This window comes from Euprymna scolopes, chromosome 39, assembly GCF_053919585.1.
Source record: "Euprymna scolopes isolate OS-2025 chromosome 39, ASM5391958v1, whole genome shotgun sequence".
Classification (NCBI taxonomy): Eukaryota; Metazoa; Mollusca; class Cephalopoda; order Sepiida; family Sepiolidae; genus Euprymna; species Euprymna scolopes.
The window spans coordinates 25904969-25924748 of NC_136520.1; the positions used below are offsets into that span (position 1 = coordinate 25904969).

The following is a 19780-nucleotide window of genomic DNA, read 5'->3' on the forward strand; positions in this document are numbered from 1 at the left end:
TTTTCTTTGGAAACTACTAGGTTGAACTGGCTAAAATTTTGTATAGACTTTTGCTGTGATAAGTATTATGATATCAATGCAGTTAGGAATTAATATGAATTAGGATTTAATGCAAAATGAGCACAAATTTAATCGTATTCAATCTTCAATTTGGCATAAAATACTAATTTTAAGTCAACAGGCTATAACTTTTGTTCATTTTTAATGTACTAAAAATCTAGTTGCAATCTACTACTTTATGTAGATACGTGTATTTCAGGTAATATTTTTTAATTAAGAAAATTACCATTTCTAAACTCGGAGTTGAAAAGAGAAAAAGAAAAAATTATCTCGTCATCATTTTTCACAGTACGTAACATCTTCCGCCAATTAATTGGCACCGTTAAAAATTTATTCAGAAAATATTTTCTTCCTGGCCTTCACTGTGCAACGACCGATCTATTTTTTGCCACGAATTTAGATGATTTTGCTCAATTAATTAAGATAACATTTATTTAACAAGTTGGAGTTTATAGGCTACAGAATTGCAAGTTTTATGTAAACATGGGCAGTTTTAGTCAGCACAAAACTTGTCTGGCAGAATAGGAAGTCAACATGTCGTTAAATAATTTTTTTCTCCAAACAAAGCATATTGCCACTTCGCCATAAGGGGTTACTATTTGTACTCTTCGAGAACATGTCTAACAATGGATGTTAAGGGTGTTGAGCAGCGAGATGTCTTAACATTACAATTGAACTTCTGCATGTTAGTACAATCAGAGAAGCAAGAAACAGGAAAGGAATTCTAAAGTCTAGCAGTTTGAGGTAAGAAACTATTAAAGTAGAAGGCTTTCTGGCATCTAGGGACCTCAACAGCGAAGAGGTGGGATTTTGCTGCTTGTCAGCTAGTTAGAGGCACAGGGATGCAAAATTGTGGCGATGGAACAGGGGTTAGAGTTTGGGCGATAAAGTGAGACCTGTTAGATTGGAGACTCTTTTTTGGGCCCTGTCTAAGAGTAAGAGACTAGTGGTAGATACACCAACCAGATGTGGCAACGATACTCCATGAATGGACAAATTGTGGCGTTGTAAAGATATAGGATATTCTCTGGTGTGAGTAATTTTCTAGCATGATAAAAGGAGCCCATCGTCTTTGCAGCAACCTTGGCAATTTCCTCTATGGATTTGTTTCAATTCATGTTTCCTGTGAATGTTAAGCAGAAGTTGAAAGTTTATGTAGACTTGAAAAAAAAAAAAAAGTGCTACACTGATGACTCACATTCAGCAGTATGTGTGCGTGCGTGCAGGAGAATAATAAATTTAATAACTGTTCTGTTTTGCTGTGTTTTCTTTTATTTCTAATAGAGTTAGAGAAAACAGCTGATAATCTTTATCTATTTCATATTAAGTACCCTGCATTTAACCTGATGACTTCCTACTGGAATGAAACAGATGACCATGTAACTTATTTGTCATCGATATAGTTTTACACTACTCTCTCTCTTTTTTTTTGTTTTTTTTTTTAAATAAGGATATGCCTAAAACTATATATTTTTCATATAAATTCAAAATTATGAAGAAATAGAACTTTAATGGTGCAATGCTATAATTAAATTTCCCTTTTTAAAAATAATAATCCCTTTTAGAAAACAGAAATCGCCATCTTTGATGAAGTATCAAATTACCGTCAATGTACTTAACAAGGTATTTGATTACTTGTCTTCCAGTTTAAGAGTAACTTTGGTATCCAGTAATGTGTATTGTTGGATTACCAACTTCAAAAACTTTAAACCGTACACATTCATCCTAAGAGTCGACGCCAGAAAAACCCATATCTGAGATGACTAGTTTCACACGACCTTCATATCATAATTAATCAGCAGGTTCTCATCATTTCCGATATATTAGGATGTTAGAGAATGAATGAGGGGTAAGAGGTTTCATCAGACAGATTCGGTTTTGCTGCAAATAATTATCTTTTCAAAACCCAAACTTCCACTGAATACCAGCAAGCCAACTGTGGATTCCCAACTAAGACTTAAATCAAAATTAAAAAAAAAAAACACACACATCTGCGAAAAGCTAAATAATCTTGAATTTTTCCATTTCATGTAAACTTTGTCGCATCCTTAGCAAGAACATTTTTTCTATACCCGTATTATATTGATGAACTCTTTCTGCTCCCCTAAACCCTTCTCTTCCCAAAACCAGAGCATTGTCTCCTTCAGACACGTACTTTGATATTTTGTTTGCACCTTTGTCATCCCCAAGAAAATACAATTACCCCAAATCAATTTTCCTTTCCCCAACACAATCTTACTTGTGCCCACTGTTTTTCGTCATATCCGCATCCAATAAACATGTTATTTTTATATAATCCTTTGTGTCACTGTTGTTTCTTCAGCGTGTTGTGTTTCTTCTTTGAAATTCAAAGCAGAGTTTGAGATGGACATTTTTTTTTGTTTTACTCCCTTTTAAACATGGAAAAATATTTTGTTTACTCCCAAACATAGAATGTTCCTTACATTATATTTTTTAGCTGGTCCATAACAATATATACATCTACTGTCCATACAGTGAACCCTTTTGTTGAGGTTTATCTATGACCTCTCTTTTAATGCATTTTGTTTTTTATATTATCATATATATTAGCTAAAATATTGCTGAGCAACAACAAATGCTTTTGCTTAATAATCACTGCCAGTCAGGAGATTTGAACCTAGTCAAAATTTTTTTCATTTTATTTATTTTTTTTAAAGTATTTTAGTCAAATGGTTGTATGTAGGAGTCACAATTTTTATGTACCATTTTTCATGAATACTTTCGATTGATTCATTCAATCGTCTTCAGGCAATATGTAGTCACTTCCTACACTGAAGATTGCATAAGCATGAGACTAGTGTCTGTAGGTATAAAAATAATTATTTAGTAAGGATTACAGCACAATCAAGTTGACACACTGGTTCTCGACAGATCACCAAAGTTAAGCAACATTGAGCCTGGCCACCTGGCCAGTACCAGATGGGTGACCATTTGGGAAGGCGAGGCGCTATATGTACCGCAAAGTAAAATACCAGGTTGAGAAACTGGCGCGGTCTATCCTTCTCTCAAGGGTAGATTGGACTGGTAGGCACCCCATCTAGTGGTGGCATCACAATAAAAATACCCTTGGCAAAGAATCAAAAATTTAGCTAGCAACAAATTTGAATTACACTACAAAACTCGTGTAGTGAGTTCAATCTTAGCTATGGTCATGCTGGAGTAAGGATTGAACCTTTAACCTTCAGAGTATTGTCATTTTGTACTGATTGCTAATCAACGTTATTACCTGTTATGCCATGTCTCCATGTTGACAAAATAAATAATCAATACATTTGAAATGTTTTCAAAATTAATTTTAAGTTTTAAACTGGAAAAGAAAAAAAAAAAATGCTTACCTTCCGGATCATTTTCATCAACTATGGTTTCTCCATCCTGGGGAAAAAAGAAAAGAAAAATTAACGATGAAGTTTTGATCGAGCACGAACAATAATTTTTAAACATAAAAAGTATTAAAAACATTTTTTAAAAAATCAAAATATTTTAAACATGAATAATCAGTCGTGAAACTGCATGGCTTCCTCTGATAAAGTAAATTGAAAAAAAAAAAAAAAAAAATGCCAAACTTGACTAAACTTGTTAAGGTCAAGTTCATATAAAATGCAGGGACTTCATTGGCTGTAATATGGACCAAGTAGCGAGTCTCTAAAATAAACAGAATCGAAGTGTAACATTTACATTTCCTATGACCTTGACCTAGATATCCCAAAATAAGATAGACCATACCAAACATTTTGATAGAGTTTGGTGACAGCATTCTTTGCATAGCTCATAACTTCAGTTATGTAATTTTTTACAAATATTTTTTTTATTTCTTTAAAGTACCTTGGCTTTTTGAACTTCATAAATGGTTTAAGTGTGTCTTATTATGAATCCTTCCTGAGAGGAGTATACCAACTAGTCTAGATTTATATAAAGTTAGGTGTAAATGCTTATATATTTGTATATACAGGATTCACTCCTAAACTAATTAAAAGATCATTATGAATTTTAGAACAACAGCTAAGTTTAAGTAGTTGTAATGTGGGCGATATTTACTTTTTGTCAAGGTTTATCTATGGTCTCTGTTTTACAGTAAAAAGGGTGTATTTTTTATGTAATTTTAGGCATCAATTAATGGACATTTCCTAAATTTCAGTTTCTTTTGATTATTTTAAAGCGTTTTTAGGAAGCAAAATATGGACATCAGTTTCCATTTGAAAATTTAATTACATCAGATTTGCATCGAATTTGATTCATAGTCATCAGACATTGATTAAGATTCGTTAAGTTTCTTCAAACGATTTAAGATTAAGCCATAAATTTAAGACATTTTTAGAATGAAAATGAGGTTTTGAGTTTTGATCAAAATTGGAATAAGTATTCTAGAAATAAGGCTTGATAGGATTACATCTTGTTTTAAATCTTTGTAGGGAGACAGAAAAGCGGTAAGGAAATAAATTTCACGGATGGGTATTTTTCTAGTTATTTATAAAAGTGACTTAAAAGTTTTATGTATTTATATATTCTTTTCTTGTGCGTGTGATAAAGGGGGGGGAGGTAACCTTTCAGTGTTTGATAAAATTAATCTGTTTAGATGTTAGCTAAAGACAGAAATAAGAAAGGTTTAATACTTTTAGATTATTTAGTAAGTTCTTTAGAATGTGTATGTGTGATGGGAACGAGGTTGGATGGACATGGAATACTTATAGACAAGAGGTTTTTGAAAGTCCCTTAGTTAAAAAGATAAATAGAGGAATATAGAAAGAAAAAATGGATTGTGATGAGAAAAAAAGAAAAAGAAAAGATGCAAGTAGAAAAAAAAGGGAGAGAGGCAAAGTCAGATGCAAGTAGAAAGAAGAGATGAATGAGAAAAAAAGGAAAGAACAATAGAAGGACATAAAAAAACAAGAAAAAACAGAGGAAGGAAGAGAAGTGAAGCAGAAGGAGATAAGAGGATAGAGGGAGAAGAGAAGGAGAGAGCGAAAAGTGAGATAGAGAGGGAAGAGAAAGGAAGGAGTGCATGAGAGACAGAGAGCAACGACGGAAGGAGGGAGAGCGCGAGAGAAGAAGGAGGCAGAGATGAGGAAGGAAGAAAGAGCAAGCGAGGATAGTGAGCAAGGGACAGACGGAGAGAGACAGCGAGCAAGAAGAGAGAGAGGCAGTCAGCGAGGAGAGAGAGAGACAGAGAGCAAGGAGAGAGTGAGGAGACAGAGAGAGAGACAGAGTGAGGAGAGTGAGGAAAGAGAAAGAGGAGATAGAGCAAGGGAGGAGGAAGGGAGAGAGTGAGTGACGAGGAGGAAGTCAGGTAGAGAGAGAGAGAGCGAGCGAGCGAGCAAGAAGGAGGGAGGGAGAGAGAGAGCGAGAAAGAGGGAGGGAGGGAGAGAGAGTGAGAAGGAGGGAAGGAGCGAGAGAGAACGAGAAGGAGGGAAGGAGCGAGAGAGAACGAGAAGGAGGGAAGGAGCGAGAGAGAACGAGAAGGAGGGAAGGAGCGAGAGAGAACGAGAAGGAGGGAAGGAGCGAGAGAGTACGAGAAGGAGGGAAGGAGCGAGAGAGAGAGAACGAGAAGAAGGGAGGGAGCGAGAGAGAGAAGAAGGGAGGGAGCGAGAGAGAGAAGGAGAAAGAGAGAAAGAGCGAGAAGGGAGGGAGCGAGAGAGAGAGTGAGCAAGAAGGAGGGAGGGAGCGAGAGATAGCGAGCGAGAAGGAGAGAGGGAGCGAGAGAGAGAAGGAGGGAGGGAGCGAGAGAGAGAAGGAGGGAGGGAGCGAGAGAGAGAAGGAGCGAGAGAGCGAGAGAGAAAAGGAGGGAGGGAGCGAGAGAGAAAAGGAGGGAGGGAGCGAGAGAGAAAAGGAGGGAGGGAGCGAGAGAGAGATGGAGCGAGAGAGAGAAGGAGGGAGGGAGAGAGAGAGAGAAGGAGGGAGGGAGAGAGAGAGAGGGAGGGAGAGAGAGAGAGAAAGAGGGAGGGAGAGAGAGAAGGAGGGAGGGAGAGAGAGAGAGAGAGAAGGAGGGAGGGAGAGAGAGAGAGAAGGAGGGAGGGAGAGAGAGAGAGAAGGAGGGAGGGAGAGAGAAGGAGGGAGGGAGAGAGAGAGAGCGTGAAGGAGGGAGGGAGCGAGAGAGAGAGTGTGAAGGAGGGAGGGAGGGAGAGAGAGAAAGCGAGCAAGAAGGACAAAGGAAGAGAGAGAGCGAGGAAGAAGGAGGGAGGGAGAGAGAGCAAGTGAGGAAGAGAGAGAAAGGGAAAAAGAGAAGGAAGAAGAAAAAAAGGAAAAGGAGAAGAGAGAGTTTCATAGTTTTAGATTTTAATTTATTATAAAATAAATGAGTGATTGATATACAAATGACCCAAAATGCTTTACCGGGAAATTTACTTATGTAATGAAATTAATTTTTTTGTTTGTTTGTTTGTTTGTGTGTGTGTGTGTGAAAGGTGAAGGGGCTTCGTTTATAATTTGCAATTTCAAACTAGATCTCAATCCCAGCCTTAAATTAAGCTTACATGGTGCAAGAAGGACAATTTAAACTGCAAGTGATAATTTTCTATCCAAAATGTAGAACACCTATAAGCATAAATAGAACGCCATCTATATATATATAAAAGCGAAAATGTATGTATGTTCGCTTTTCCTCGATGTCCACGAAAGGCTTCTTTCAGAGAAACGCTTGCTAGGTTCACAACTTTTTAAAACTTTTTATATCATCTATGAATTGTAATATCTACGAATTACCCACGGAGCTCGCCTCTCTAATTTTATTGACTTTCAAACGTTAATTATTCCACATTTCCCGCATCGGCACGCGTTACATTTGGTTTTCGGTATAAAAAAAAAGCGAAACTCAACTCTAATCACAGGCCCAGGCGCCAGCTTCGGCGGCCCGGGCGACAGGATCAGGGTGTAGTGTCTGTTCCGGCAGATGCTGCAAGCAAAGACTAGCTATGACTAGCAAAGACCATATGTGGGGGTAACCCCACATATCTGAACTTGGTCAATGTAGGGATCACCCTACAGACCACAGTTACTATCCAGCTCCCATTTCCCACCTCTCGGGAGCTGGATCCCCTTTTCCCTCCCCCTCTCTCCACATTAAAAAATGGCCTTGTGCCTAATTTGCTTAGTGGGGAAGCAAATAAATACAACAGGCCCAGAGCCAGTTTGGTCAATGTCGACTTCGTCATCAGGGAGTGGGTTTTTAAAAACAAACAAACCCATTTATTCAAAACTGTCCCGCACAAAAGAACTGCTGAATACCTATCGCCGTCACGTCAATCAAAAACGCGCACCTGTTTTTTTTTTCAAACACTTTACTATTTTCCAACTGGGCGTCGTCAACGCTTCGGGTTTTTTTCACATACCCCGAAAAACACCCGGGCAATGCCGGGTACCCCTTGTACCATTCGGTTTTCGGTATAAAAAAAGCGAAACTCGACTCTAATCACAGACCCAGAGCCAGTGAACGTTTGGTCAATGTCGACTTCGTCATATCAGACGGGGGAGCGGGTTTTTAACAAAAAAACCGATTTATTCACCTCATTCAAAACTGTCCCGCACAAAATCGTAACTGCTGAATACCTATCGCCGTCATGTCAATCAAAAACGCGCACCTATTTTTTTTTTAACACTTTACTATTTTCCAACTGCGCGTCGTGAAGGCTTCGTTTTTTTTTCACGGGCACCTGTTTTTTTTCACATACTCCCGAAAAACACCCGGGCAATGCCGGGTACCCCTCGCTAGTCTATAAATATAAAAGCGAAAATGTATGTATGTATGTATGTATGTTCGCTTTTCCTCGATGTCCACGAAAGGCTTCTTTCAAAGAAGCGTTTGCTCGCTTCACAACTTTTTAAAACTTTTTATATCATCTATAAATTGTAATATCTACGAATTACCCACGGAGCTCGCCTCTCTATTTAATTTTATTGACTTTCAAACGTTAATTATTCCACATTTCCCGCATCGGCACACGTTACATTCGGTTTTCGGTATAAAAAAAGCAAACCTCGACTCTAATCACAGGCCCAGAGCCAGTTTGGTCAATGTCGACTTCGTCATATCAGACTGTAGCTTTCATTTCGAGACGAGGGAGCGGGTTTTTAAAAACAAACAAACCCATTTATTCAAAACTGTCCCGCACAAAAGAACTGCTGAATACCTATCGCCGTCACGTCAATCAAAAACGCGCATCTGTTTTTTTTCAAACACTTTACTATTTTTCAACTGGGCGTCGTCAACGCTTCGGGTTTTTTTCACATACCCCGAAAAACACCCGGGCAATGCCGGGTACCCCTTGTACCATTCGGTTTTCGGTATAAAAAAAGCGAAACTCGACTCTAATCACAGACCCAGAGCCAGTGAACGTTTGGTCAATGTCGACTTCGTCATATCAGACGGGGGAGCGGGTTTTTAACAAAAAAACCGATTTATTCACCTCATTCAAAACTGTCCCGCACAAAATCGTAACTGCTGAATACCTATCGCCGTCATGTCAATCAAAAACGCGCACCTATTTTTTTTTTAACACTTTACTATTTTCCAACTGCGCGTCGTGAAGGCTTCGTTTTTTTTTCACGGGCACCTGTTTTTTTTCACATACTCCCGAAAAACACCCGGGCAATGCCGGGTACCCCTCGCTAGTCTATAAATATAAAAGCGAAAATGTATGTATGTATGTATGTATGTTCGCTTTTCCTCGATGTCCACGAAAGGCTTCTTTCAAAGAAGCGTTTGCTCGCTTCACAACTTTTTAAAACTTTTTATATCATCTATAAATTGTAATATCTACGAATTACCCACGGAGCTCGCCTCTCTATTTAATTTTATTGACTTTCAAACGTTAATTATTCCACATTTCCCGCATCGGCACACGTTACATTCGGTTTTCGGTATAAAAAAAGCAAACCTCGACTCTAATCACAGGCCCAGAGCCAGTTTGGTCAATGTCGACTTCGTCATATCAGACTGTAGCTTTCATTTCGAGACGAGGGAGCGGGTTTTTAAAAACAAACAAACCCATTTATTCAAAACTGTCCCGCACAAAAGAACTGCTGAATACCTATCGCCGTCACGTCAATCAAAAACGCGCATCTGTTTTTTTTCAAACACTTTACTATTTTTCAACTGCGCGTCGTCAACGCTTCGGGTTTTTTTCACATACCCCGAAAAACACCCGGGCAACGCCGGGTACCCCTCGCTAGTGTAATAATAAATTGAAAACTGAAAACAATCAAACAAAAACTAATAATGAGATGTTATTTTGAAAATAAATATGTAAATTAGTTCAGGTGCATACGTTGATTGTGTGGTGGAAACGCTCAGTGAAATTAGGTTTTTTATTTAACCCTCAATGCCATGAACTTCCCAACTTTAGAAATAGATATAACACTAATAATCTATAAAATACTATTGAAACCGATATATATAATACAATTAAAATTCCTATGAATACTAAATTGAACATATTGCCGACTTAGCACTTGCGTAATCCGACTTACTGCTGGAAAATTTACAATTACAAACGGCAATTCAACAAAATAACAATGAAAAATAAATAAGAAACTGTAACTTTTATTGCAAAACAGAAAACGGGGATTATCGGCTGTTTACCATGTAGCTATTTTAGAAATTCAATATATGTCATTATTGGGAATATATATCTTTAAAAAGTTGGGTATGCTAAATTAGTTTATTAATCATTTTTGAAACACAGCTGCTAGGCGTAAGGAGTTGCAATGTGGACTATATTTAGCTTAATTCAGTTTTATGCAAAAGGGTTAAAAGAGGTGGAGGGAAGCTCTTCACAAAATTTTTTTGAAAGTTTTGGGAAATTTTAACTGCCATTGATCATTAAATATTCCCAAAATATCAGTTTCTTTGAAGCATTAAAAATACTTTTAATGGACATACTATGAGCAAAACCTAACATTTCAAAATTTAATTGTACCAAAATTTCATTGAATTTTGTGTCTAGACACCAATTAAGCAAGATTCCTTGAATTTCAACTTCTTAAGACTTAAATTCAGCCACAAACTTTAGATATTTTCTAAAATCAAAACGATGTAATAAATTTTTATCCAAATTAGAATAGTAAGACATAAGGTTCAATATCATTATATCTTGATTTTAAGCTCTGTAAGAGGGCATAAAAATGGTGGAAAACTTAAGTTCGGATAATTAATTTTACTCGTTCAAAGATGGTTATATATATATATATATATATATATATATATATATATATATATATTAAATCAGTCCAAATGTATAAAACTAAATAAACAATATATTTTTCAAGATGCTCAATACATTTGTAAAGCTATTATAAGTGAAATTATATAAACTTCAGAAAAAAAACCTACGCAAATTAATCAACGTTCTGACGAAGTTACTCATCTCATAACTTTGTCGAAACGTTGATTAATCTGCGTAGGTTTTTTTTCTGAAGTTTATATAATTTCACTTGGTGTATATATATATATATATATATATATATATATATATATATATATATATATATAAATGCTAAGTTTCGTAAGTCTAAGTATAGAAATTGAAAGCCTTATGAGTCAGTTGTTATTTGGTAAAATACTTTTGGTAAAACTATATCATGCACAAAAACTACTAAAAAGAAAAACAAAAGTTAGTGAAGGGAATAGTTTTATTTTGAGAAATGAAGGCAGTCAGCTGGACCTTTTTTCTTCTTCAATCTTATTTACTTTTATTTTTTTGCGGGGGGGGGGGTATACAGAGAAATGTTTCTCCAGTGGAGCCATCTTCAGCACACAGATGGGAGAGTATGTCATGCCCAAGTGGCGTCTCTCTCTCTCACCCTTTCTCTCTCTCTCTCTCTAAAAAGCCAAATATATAAGAAAAAATAAAATAAAATAAACCCTAAAAGGAACCTAGAAAATGTGTCTGACGAGAGTGGGGGGAGAACCTAAGTTCAGAGTAAAGATTTGGTGAGTTATGAGGCCAGCTTTCAAAACTGATAGCAAAATCTCTTCTTGGTTGCTGTCCTTGCACACAAATCGTGATATATATATATATATATATATATATATATATATATATATATATATATATATATATGATGATGATGATGATTGCAACGTCTTGTCAGACGAGTGCCACTCCCTCAGACACTTAAAGTCCATGAGCCAAAAACTGACTTCCATCGCCACAGGACATAAAAATGGTGGAAAACTTAAGTTCGGATAATTAATTTTACTCGTTCAAAGATGGTTATATATATATATATATATATATATATATATATATATATATATATTAAATCAGTCCAAATGTATAAAACTAAATAAACAATATATTTTTCAAGATGCTCAATACATTTGTATTTGTAATAGACAAATGCCTAAGAGAGTATCTATACACAGATGATGTTACAGAGTCTTAGCTTTGTACGACAGCTAAATCTCTCTCTCGGTTCAAAATGTTGAGATCCAGCAACAAGCAAGAGCAAGATAGCCAGCAACAAGTTAAACTGCAGACCAGCTTATGCGGGTACTTGTCTCCCGCTTTTTTTTTTTTTAAATCAGAGATTTGCTTCTAGTAAGTTTGCCTTCACCGTGGCTTACGGGAGTCCTCTCCATCCCAACACACACATACATATACACAAACACACACGGTGCTAGTTGGCTATTGACCCTGAAAAAGAGTTCATTCGCCCTTTGGAAGGTCTTGTTTTTAATCCTTCAGGGAGACTAGCCACCCTCCTAACCAAACAAGTCTGGTGGGGGAATCAGTTTAGTCGCCAGTGACCCAACCATGAGGCAGGTAGTACTGGGTTACATGGTACCAGTAGCATATGACATGACCTGAGCATTAAGTATATATATATATATACACACACACACACAATCGCACAGATACTAGTCAAGACTAGTATACTGTCTCTCTCAGGCATTTGTCTACCTACAGACTAAACTATCCCAAGAATATATCGATAGGGATGGTTCCCTGGACTGGCTCAAAAGAGGATCCCTCCATTACGACCAAGAGAGGTTGATATTGGCTGCACAAGACCAGGGCCTCATGACGAATGCCTTCAAAAAGATGAGTGGTCTAAACAACAATAATAAATGCAGGTTCTGTAGCACTGAGGTTGAGAGTGTGGACCACCTGATTTCTAGTTGCAAAGTCCTACTTGGAGATGGTTATTATACAGATCACCATAACGGAGTTTGCAAATACCTTCACTGGAAGATATGTAAGAAACTCAACATTCAGTGTAGTAAGAAATCCTGAGAACATATACCCGAACGAACAGTTGGGAATGACAACTACACCATTCACTATGACTACATAATCCCTACTGCTACATATCTAGAAAATGCAGCTGTTAAACCAGATATAGTGATTTAGGACAGAGCAAACAAAAAAAAAGACCATAATAGAGGTCAGTGTACCCAATGATACAGGGCTTAACAGAGCTGAGAGGGAAAAGATAACAAATTATCAGGGACTTATGTATGATATGAAACGAAATTGGAAATTAAAAGACGTTTCAATTATACCAGTCATCATAGGAGCAACTGGGCTTATGAAAAAGAACTTTAAAAAGTACACAGCAAGCATACCCGGTGAACCAAGTGCAAGTGAAATACAAACGATTGCACTGAAAGGGACGGCTAGAATCCTGAAAAGATTTCTTGGTTGGAGTCACTAAAATAGGGGTAAATGTCAGACATTTGGTTGGATGCCCCCCCCCCCCTAAAAGAAAAAGGTTAAGAAAAATAAAAAAAAAGTCAAAGTTGGCTTCGTGGCAGGGTTTGAATATTTCAACTAGTGGCAATCATCACTACTTGCACTGATGATTGTGAAGGTATGAAACACACACATTTCCACCATCAAAAAAAAATTTCTAAACTTAGATTCATTATTTATTATAAAAAATTTAAAGCAACTCATTTACTAAATAAGTAATAAATGTACACCCGGCGACAATTTACTAAAAACTAACAATGCCCTGTATGTTTTTAAATGTTCTGTAGGAGAATGTGTGCCCAGAAACAACTCTTACATCGACATGACTAGAACAAGTATATCTCGCCAGCTAACATGTCACCTGTCTTCCCCTAACAGCTTCATCTGCCAATACCTTGTACCACCTGACACCTCCCCAAATGATTTTAGAAACATATTAATAACAGACACCACCATATTAGCCGTCTCACATTGTAACCTGCACCTCCCAATCATTGAAGTCCTACTCATTCGCATAAACAAACCGACCATCAATCAGGCTGGCGAAAAGTGGGAGGAGGCTAATGGGGCGATAATTTACTGGGTTAGTTCTTTCGCCAGAATTCTTGAAAACTGGTACTACAGAAGCAATTTTCCAGCAGGCAGGAAAGCAAGATTCATTGAAGCATTTGTTGTAAAGTTTGGAGAGAACTGGAGCTACTTCGGTGGAGCACTTTTTAAATAGCACAGCCGGGATGAAATCAGGTCCACATGCTTTTGCAGTGTCAAGATTTCTTATGATAGCATGCACGTGAGAAGGGGTGATTTTCAGATCGTCTAGTGTGGCGTTGTCCGCAAAGGAAAGTCAGGGAGGGGATGGTTGGCAGGGTCCAGTGTGGAGTTGGAGGCAAACCGACTGCCAAGCATGTTAGCCTTCTCAGTTGCAGAGCAAACAACCACATGATAGTTGGATAGTGGGGGGATTACTACACTGTTGTAGATTTTCCAGAAGTCACGGGTTCCTAATTTCTGTGCTTCGATGCGTTTTTTGGTGGTTTCAGTAAATTCTCTCTTAGCTGTCGCTATTTCTTTCTTACAGTTACTTCTAGCTTCTATATACTTCTGCCTGTTTGAACTGGACTTATGTTGGTTAAATCTGCGGTACGCATGCTGCCTTTGGCCGATAGCGGCTGCACAAGTAGAAGTAAACCATTGGAGAGAGTGGGGCTTGCTATAAAATTTCCGTGTGGGAACATGTGCTCCAATTGCTGTTTTGAACCATTAAGCAGTCTCATTTGCGCACTGTTCATCAGGAAGTGAAAAGATATTTTGCGATGGGGCATCCCTCATGAGATCCCTGATGGCTTCCCAGTCAGCCTTTTTATAATATCTCGTTGTTTTGAGCAGTGGCTCCTCAGTTTTGGCTCTAAAGTTTAGGGTTATTTCAACTATTACCACTGCATGATCGGTGTTCCCAAGTGGGCTGTGGGCATTAGTTACACAGTCATTGGGAACTGTGGTCAGAAACAGATCTAGAAGTGATGCGTGTTGTTCTTGCTGGTCTGGGAAACGGGTTGGAAACGTAACCATCTGTGATAGGGAATGAGATATAGAGAAGTTATATGTAGTCATACCAGCTGCGTCTGTGTGAGTAGAAAATCCAAGCCAGTTGCTGTGGTGGATATTGAAGTCACCAAACACATGCACTTGTGCGCTAGTGTTGAGGGAAAGTGCTGTATCTATGCTGTCAGAGACTTTGTTTATTAGGGCACAGTCCCAGGTCGAGGGAGAGCAGTAGAGAAAATAAAAGTAGCTAATGTTACATTGCATGTTAAGTCTAAAGCACATAAAGGCTTGATCGTCCGATTCTAGTTTAGTTTCTCTAGTTAAGGGGAGGGTGTTGCGAATATATACTCCAAGCCCGTGCATATGTCCGTCAGAGTCCTTACGACAGAGTGGGAGATATCCGGGCATGTTAAAGTAGTTAGCGGGGATGGAGGAGTGTAGGTTAGTCTCACTTAGTGCTAAGATATCTGGAGTGTTTATTAGAAGAAATGCTTCGACATCATTTAAATTAGTTCTAAGCCCACGGATGTTCGTAAATGCAAGCCTCAAGGGAGAAGGCAAGTTGGTTTTGTTTGAGTTTGGGCCTGGTTTTAGCGTAATTTTTGATTATACTGTCATTTTTTTTTTTTTAAGAGTTTCAGTTTAGGTAAGGGATGCTGAACAAGTGGTTATGCAGAATACCAGACATGCAACACAAGCAAACCATCAGTTGTCCTGCCATCTACTAGGCTTGTGGCCTCGGGATAGCCCACCGGGGATGAGTGCAGGGTCCCTTTCCATGCGCGACATGGCACTACAAACAACTCGATATTATACAACTGTTGATGAAGCAGCCACTCTAAGCGCTACCAAAGAGTTAGGGCATCTGTACTACCAGTCGGAAACAGCAGCCAGGAACTGTCTATCCGGTACCCTCAACCCATCAGATGATGGTCAACCCAATCTACTTGTACTGGTATTATGGCATTCAAGCACTTCCAAGTGCCCAGTTTAAGGGATGGGATGTGTCGAGAGTGGGGAAAACGGCGTTCATTGCCCTAGTCAGGAAACAAGATCGACCACTGAAGGTCTGTCAACTCCTTGTGATTCGACCTCTACGCCTAGTTAATAGGCAAAGAAGGAGTATGGAAGCCGGGTGATAGACAGTGCCTATCTACTCCTTAAGCAGTTTAGGTTTGCAGAACAGTACTTTGTTTGAGTCACCATCTAGGAAGGTTGTCATCCAAGATTGGAGAGGCCTTCCTCCCCTTAGGTTTTAGCTTCAGAGTTTTCCTTCTCCGAGACGGATGACCTGGGAAGATCTCCTTGGTTTTCTTTTCTTTAAACTTTCCTTTATATCATTTAAATTTTATTCAATGTTTTTTTGTTGCAGTAATTGTTTTATAATATCAATATTTACACTTCATATATATATTTACATAAGATGGAAGAAATCAGCAAAGTGTCGATTACACAAAAACAAATCTTCCAAGTAATCATTGATTACAGGTCGCAGTTTCCACTAATCAAATCCTCAATTATTGTATCTGTAAATGTGGAAAAGAATTCAATGTAATCCAAGATTCTGCTGATTGGTTGGAATTCTTCAAATCATCATTGATGCAGTTCAATCGTTTTAAGAGTCAGCACAAGAATAAAGTCAACTCAGCTGTGCTCGAACTTGCTGCTACAAAAGTTAACTTGTTTGTTGTTGTTGTTGTTGTTGAGAGTGAAGATGTTATAACAACAAAGGAAAAAAAAAAGCGTTTTAGTGACCTGGGTCCTTGAATGATGAAAGAAAGAGGTTAGGGTTAGGGTGTCTTCCCCACAACTGATAAGAGTCGTGCAGCGTTAGAAGCTGAAGGTCTGTGTGCACACGTAGGCAACAAGGCATATGATGTAAATATAAGAATTCATGAAAGATTTAAAGTTCAAGTAGCATGTGTCAGGACTAGATAGTGCATATATTATTCCTTAACTGGAATTCATTTTTGAGATGAGCATTATATATATAAATTTATTTTTATTTCGGACTATTATTCTCATCTTTATTAGTTGTTGTTTTCATCTTTATTGGTTGTTGTTTTTCACGACGTTTTGGCCAACTATTCCTCTGGCCTTCGTCAGGTGGTAACCGCGACGGATAGGAACTTTGAATCTCCTAACTGCATTCTCAGCAATCACTGCCATCCGTAGTTGTTGTCGTCTCACCACGTTTTTGGCCAAGTAAACCTCTGGCTGGCTTTGGATAGGATTGAAACCGCTATCTTCAGACAATGTCCATCTGGAACCGCAGAGATTCAACGTCTCTATCTAGAGACTAGAGACGAAAATTCTTTGCTAAAGTATAATTAGGAATATGTGTGATCATTTTAAATGGGTGAAGCTAAATCACTCTTCATGAAATAATTTAACATTCAATCGAGTCGATGGTTATGAATGATGGCTGCAGATGAGGAAACTTGTCAAAGGAATGTTTGGAGTCCAACAATAAAGACATTCATAATTATTTGCAATTCTTTTCAAGAAAAACACCATCAATTGAACAGTTAACTGATGCTATGTGCTTGACCGTTTTGATCCTAATGTTGTGAAGCAGTTCAATCAATTACATCCTAATAAATATTGCAATGAATGTTGTGCAAATGATCACACTATTAGATCTCATGCAAGTATTTTCAACCTAACAACAACCTTTTATGTTTCTCTTGTTGAAGATATTTTACTTGATTGTTATGTTGTAATATACAACCCTGAATTATTTTTCACCAAGATATGCCCAAATATCTAATTTGCACTTTTTGGGAGCAAAATCCCGAATTTAGGTTTTTGGACCCTAGACTCCCAAAATTTTACATTTTTGAAATATTTTAATTTTTCTGTATGACTTCTCATTGTTATTTCCACAAATCGGCGATCAGGGCCCAAAGTGTATATATAGTTGAACCTCTAGATACGAAATTAATTGGTTCCGGCTTGACTTTCGCATCTTGAAATTTTTGTCTCCTGAAAGGCATTTTACATGTAAATCGCTTAATCTGTGTCAAGCCCTAATGAAAAACACTCATTAAATTTTATAACAAGGGCAAAACCAGAGTGAAATAAGAATCAAACAGTACCTACCTGTTAATACTTTCACTTGCTATTTATATATATGTGTGATTTAATAAATATTCCGAATGTTTGAAAACATATTTCAAACAATTGTTTCTACTCATCCCCAAATCACAGTTTCTCTTTATAATAAATTCAAGATGTTTTGAAAAGGTTTCAGTGAACTTTTTCCATTCATAAAAAAAAAAAAAATCACCAACATATTTTGCGTTCTAGTAATGTGTCCATTATTGAATTTAAAGGAATTTCCAGTTGTCATTAGAAATAATGCAAAACTCTTCATAAAGGCAAATAGAGCATACTTTGTTATTGTTGTGTTGTTACAATGAGATTTCCTATTCCTCATTTGTGCCAATGGCACAGGAGTTAAGAAGCAAGTACTGTAGAAAAAAATGATCTGGTTTTATTTCGTCTGTCTATCCACACTGAAAGACTGTGATACATGAACAGGCTGTATCTGATTAACATGTGAATGTCCATTTATTTACCTTCTCGCGAGGTCAAAGTTAAACATGAAATGGATTTTCCCCAATGTTAAAAAGAAACTTCTAGAAAAAAAATGATCAATCTGTATGAGAACAAAGATTTCTGTATAGCCCTATTGACACCCCCTCAATACAATAAGGAGGAGGTAATGCATAGAACGCTTGGCTACAGAATGGTATATCTCCAGTGCATTGCAGTAAATTTCTGAAGAAAAGTTGTGGAAAACCGGAAGTAAACAAAGCAAACAGAGAAACATGTTTGGTTGGTTTGTTGTTTTTGCTTAATGGCATACCATCCATTTTGAGATTATCTAATGACAAATTCAGTCATTTTGGAAAAAGGTTTTATGCTTCAAGTTCTTTAGATCTTCAAATATTTATCTATGGAGTTTGATTTATTTGTTTTGTAGAAAGAAAATTGTCTTTGTTTTTGACTTTGTAGAACATGATTGAGTTTTGCAAAGGGAAAAGAAAAAAAAATAGCATCAATGCATGGCATATTTTTTGTTCAGGAAGCCAGTACCTTCAGACAGTCTGATCTGGTAGCACCATATGCCCTTACAGGTATTGCCACTCCTGGTAAAAATGGACCTGGGAACAATGGTAACTAAAGGGCAACTCTACATTTCCCACATCCCTCAAATAAGGCCTTACCACTGGATGTCTTTTTAGGTCATACCTAGGAACAGAAACATGTTTGGATTATCTCACTTATCGCTCTAGATGTGAAACCTTAAGTCATGTAATATAATCTGTCTTGGGACGAATATTCTTCTAAATGTGAGAGTAATTCAGTCTTAACGTCCCCTGCTATGTAACAACTAGATTACCCAATAGACATTGCTCAAGTATGACACAAAAATAATTTTTCAGTTATGATTCAACGTTTATTTCTGTCATGTGACACACAGATCAAGGCAACACACCCTGTAAATTCCAAACCATACTAATATTTATTCGAGAAAATCTTTGTTAGTTACAGAAGACTCGAATAACCCTTAGTCTTGTACTTACTCCAACTCTCCTGAACACTCAGATGGAGCAGTGCTGTCACATTTAGGCAACGTGGTACTTAAACCAATCTTTCTTTGTAGAATAAAAAAACGAAACCACCATTTGAAATCGAACTTTCTTAGTTGTGTCAAGCTTTAATTTGAAAAAGTAAAATCTTAGTTTTGCCAAACTTCCTATGTCTCATCAGGTTTTTATCCCCTTTTCTCTCATCCAACCTGCATCTACTAAGCCAAGCACTCATTCATACTTTCAACCTTTGCAGTCTCCTGTTCTGCACACATCTTCTTACACTGTCCAGATTTAATCCTCCTGTACACTCATCAGATATAAACTTGTCTTTAAGGCTCGCATTACACACACACGGTCTCATTCTAATATCATTTTTATTCATGCAACGCATGTCTTCAACCCATATTGATTAGATTTCACTTCCATACATCATCCATCACCCAGAAATACGTTTTATTTGATTTAGAACTTGAGAATTATGAAAAATAAAAATAGAAATAGTTAAATAGGTTCAGGGCTTGGAGCAGGAGTATACAGGTTTACTCATTAAATTCCCAATGAATGCTGCATGTTACATCATGAGAGTTTAAAGACTATAATAATTTTAGGGGGAGGGGCGTTTACTAATGAGCCATCATTAATCAAGATGAAGAAGAGAGATAAAAGTTAATAAGATGAATAGATTGACGATGATAAGTAATATGAGAGGATTGAAAATCTTCACATACAACGCGATCAAAAAAACCAACCTAAAAAACAGCAATTCTTCTTCCTTTGTCAGAAACATCACTCACTGAAATGCAAGAACTAACAGACAAGATCGTGGGAAAATCCCTGCTTACCAACTCAGAAACAATATTCTAGGAT

At 37.4% G+C, this 19780-nt stretch overlaps 1 protein-coding gene across 5 annotated transcripts in view; it reads right to left on the reverse strand.

Annotated features, from left to right (window-relative positions):
• Nucleotides 1-19780, reverse strand: part of LOC145263682 (rho GTPase-activating protein 23-like) — a 693682-nt gene that overhangs the window by 235354 nt on the left and 438548 nt on the right. For all 5 annotated transcript variants that reach the window (XM_080120564.1, XM_080120565.1, XM_080120567.1 and 2 more), the window contains one exon: nt 3417-3453. In XM_080120564.1, the coding sequence (XP_079976690.1) occupies nt 3417-3453 (37 nt within the window). The remainder of the gene's footprint in view (nt 1-3416; nt 3454-19780) is intronic.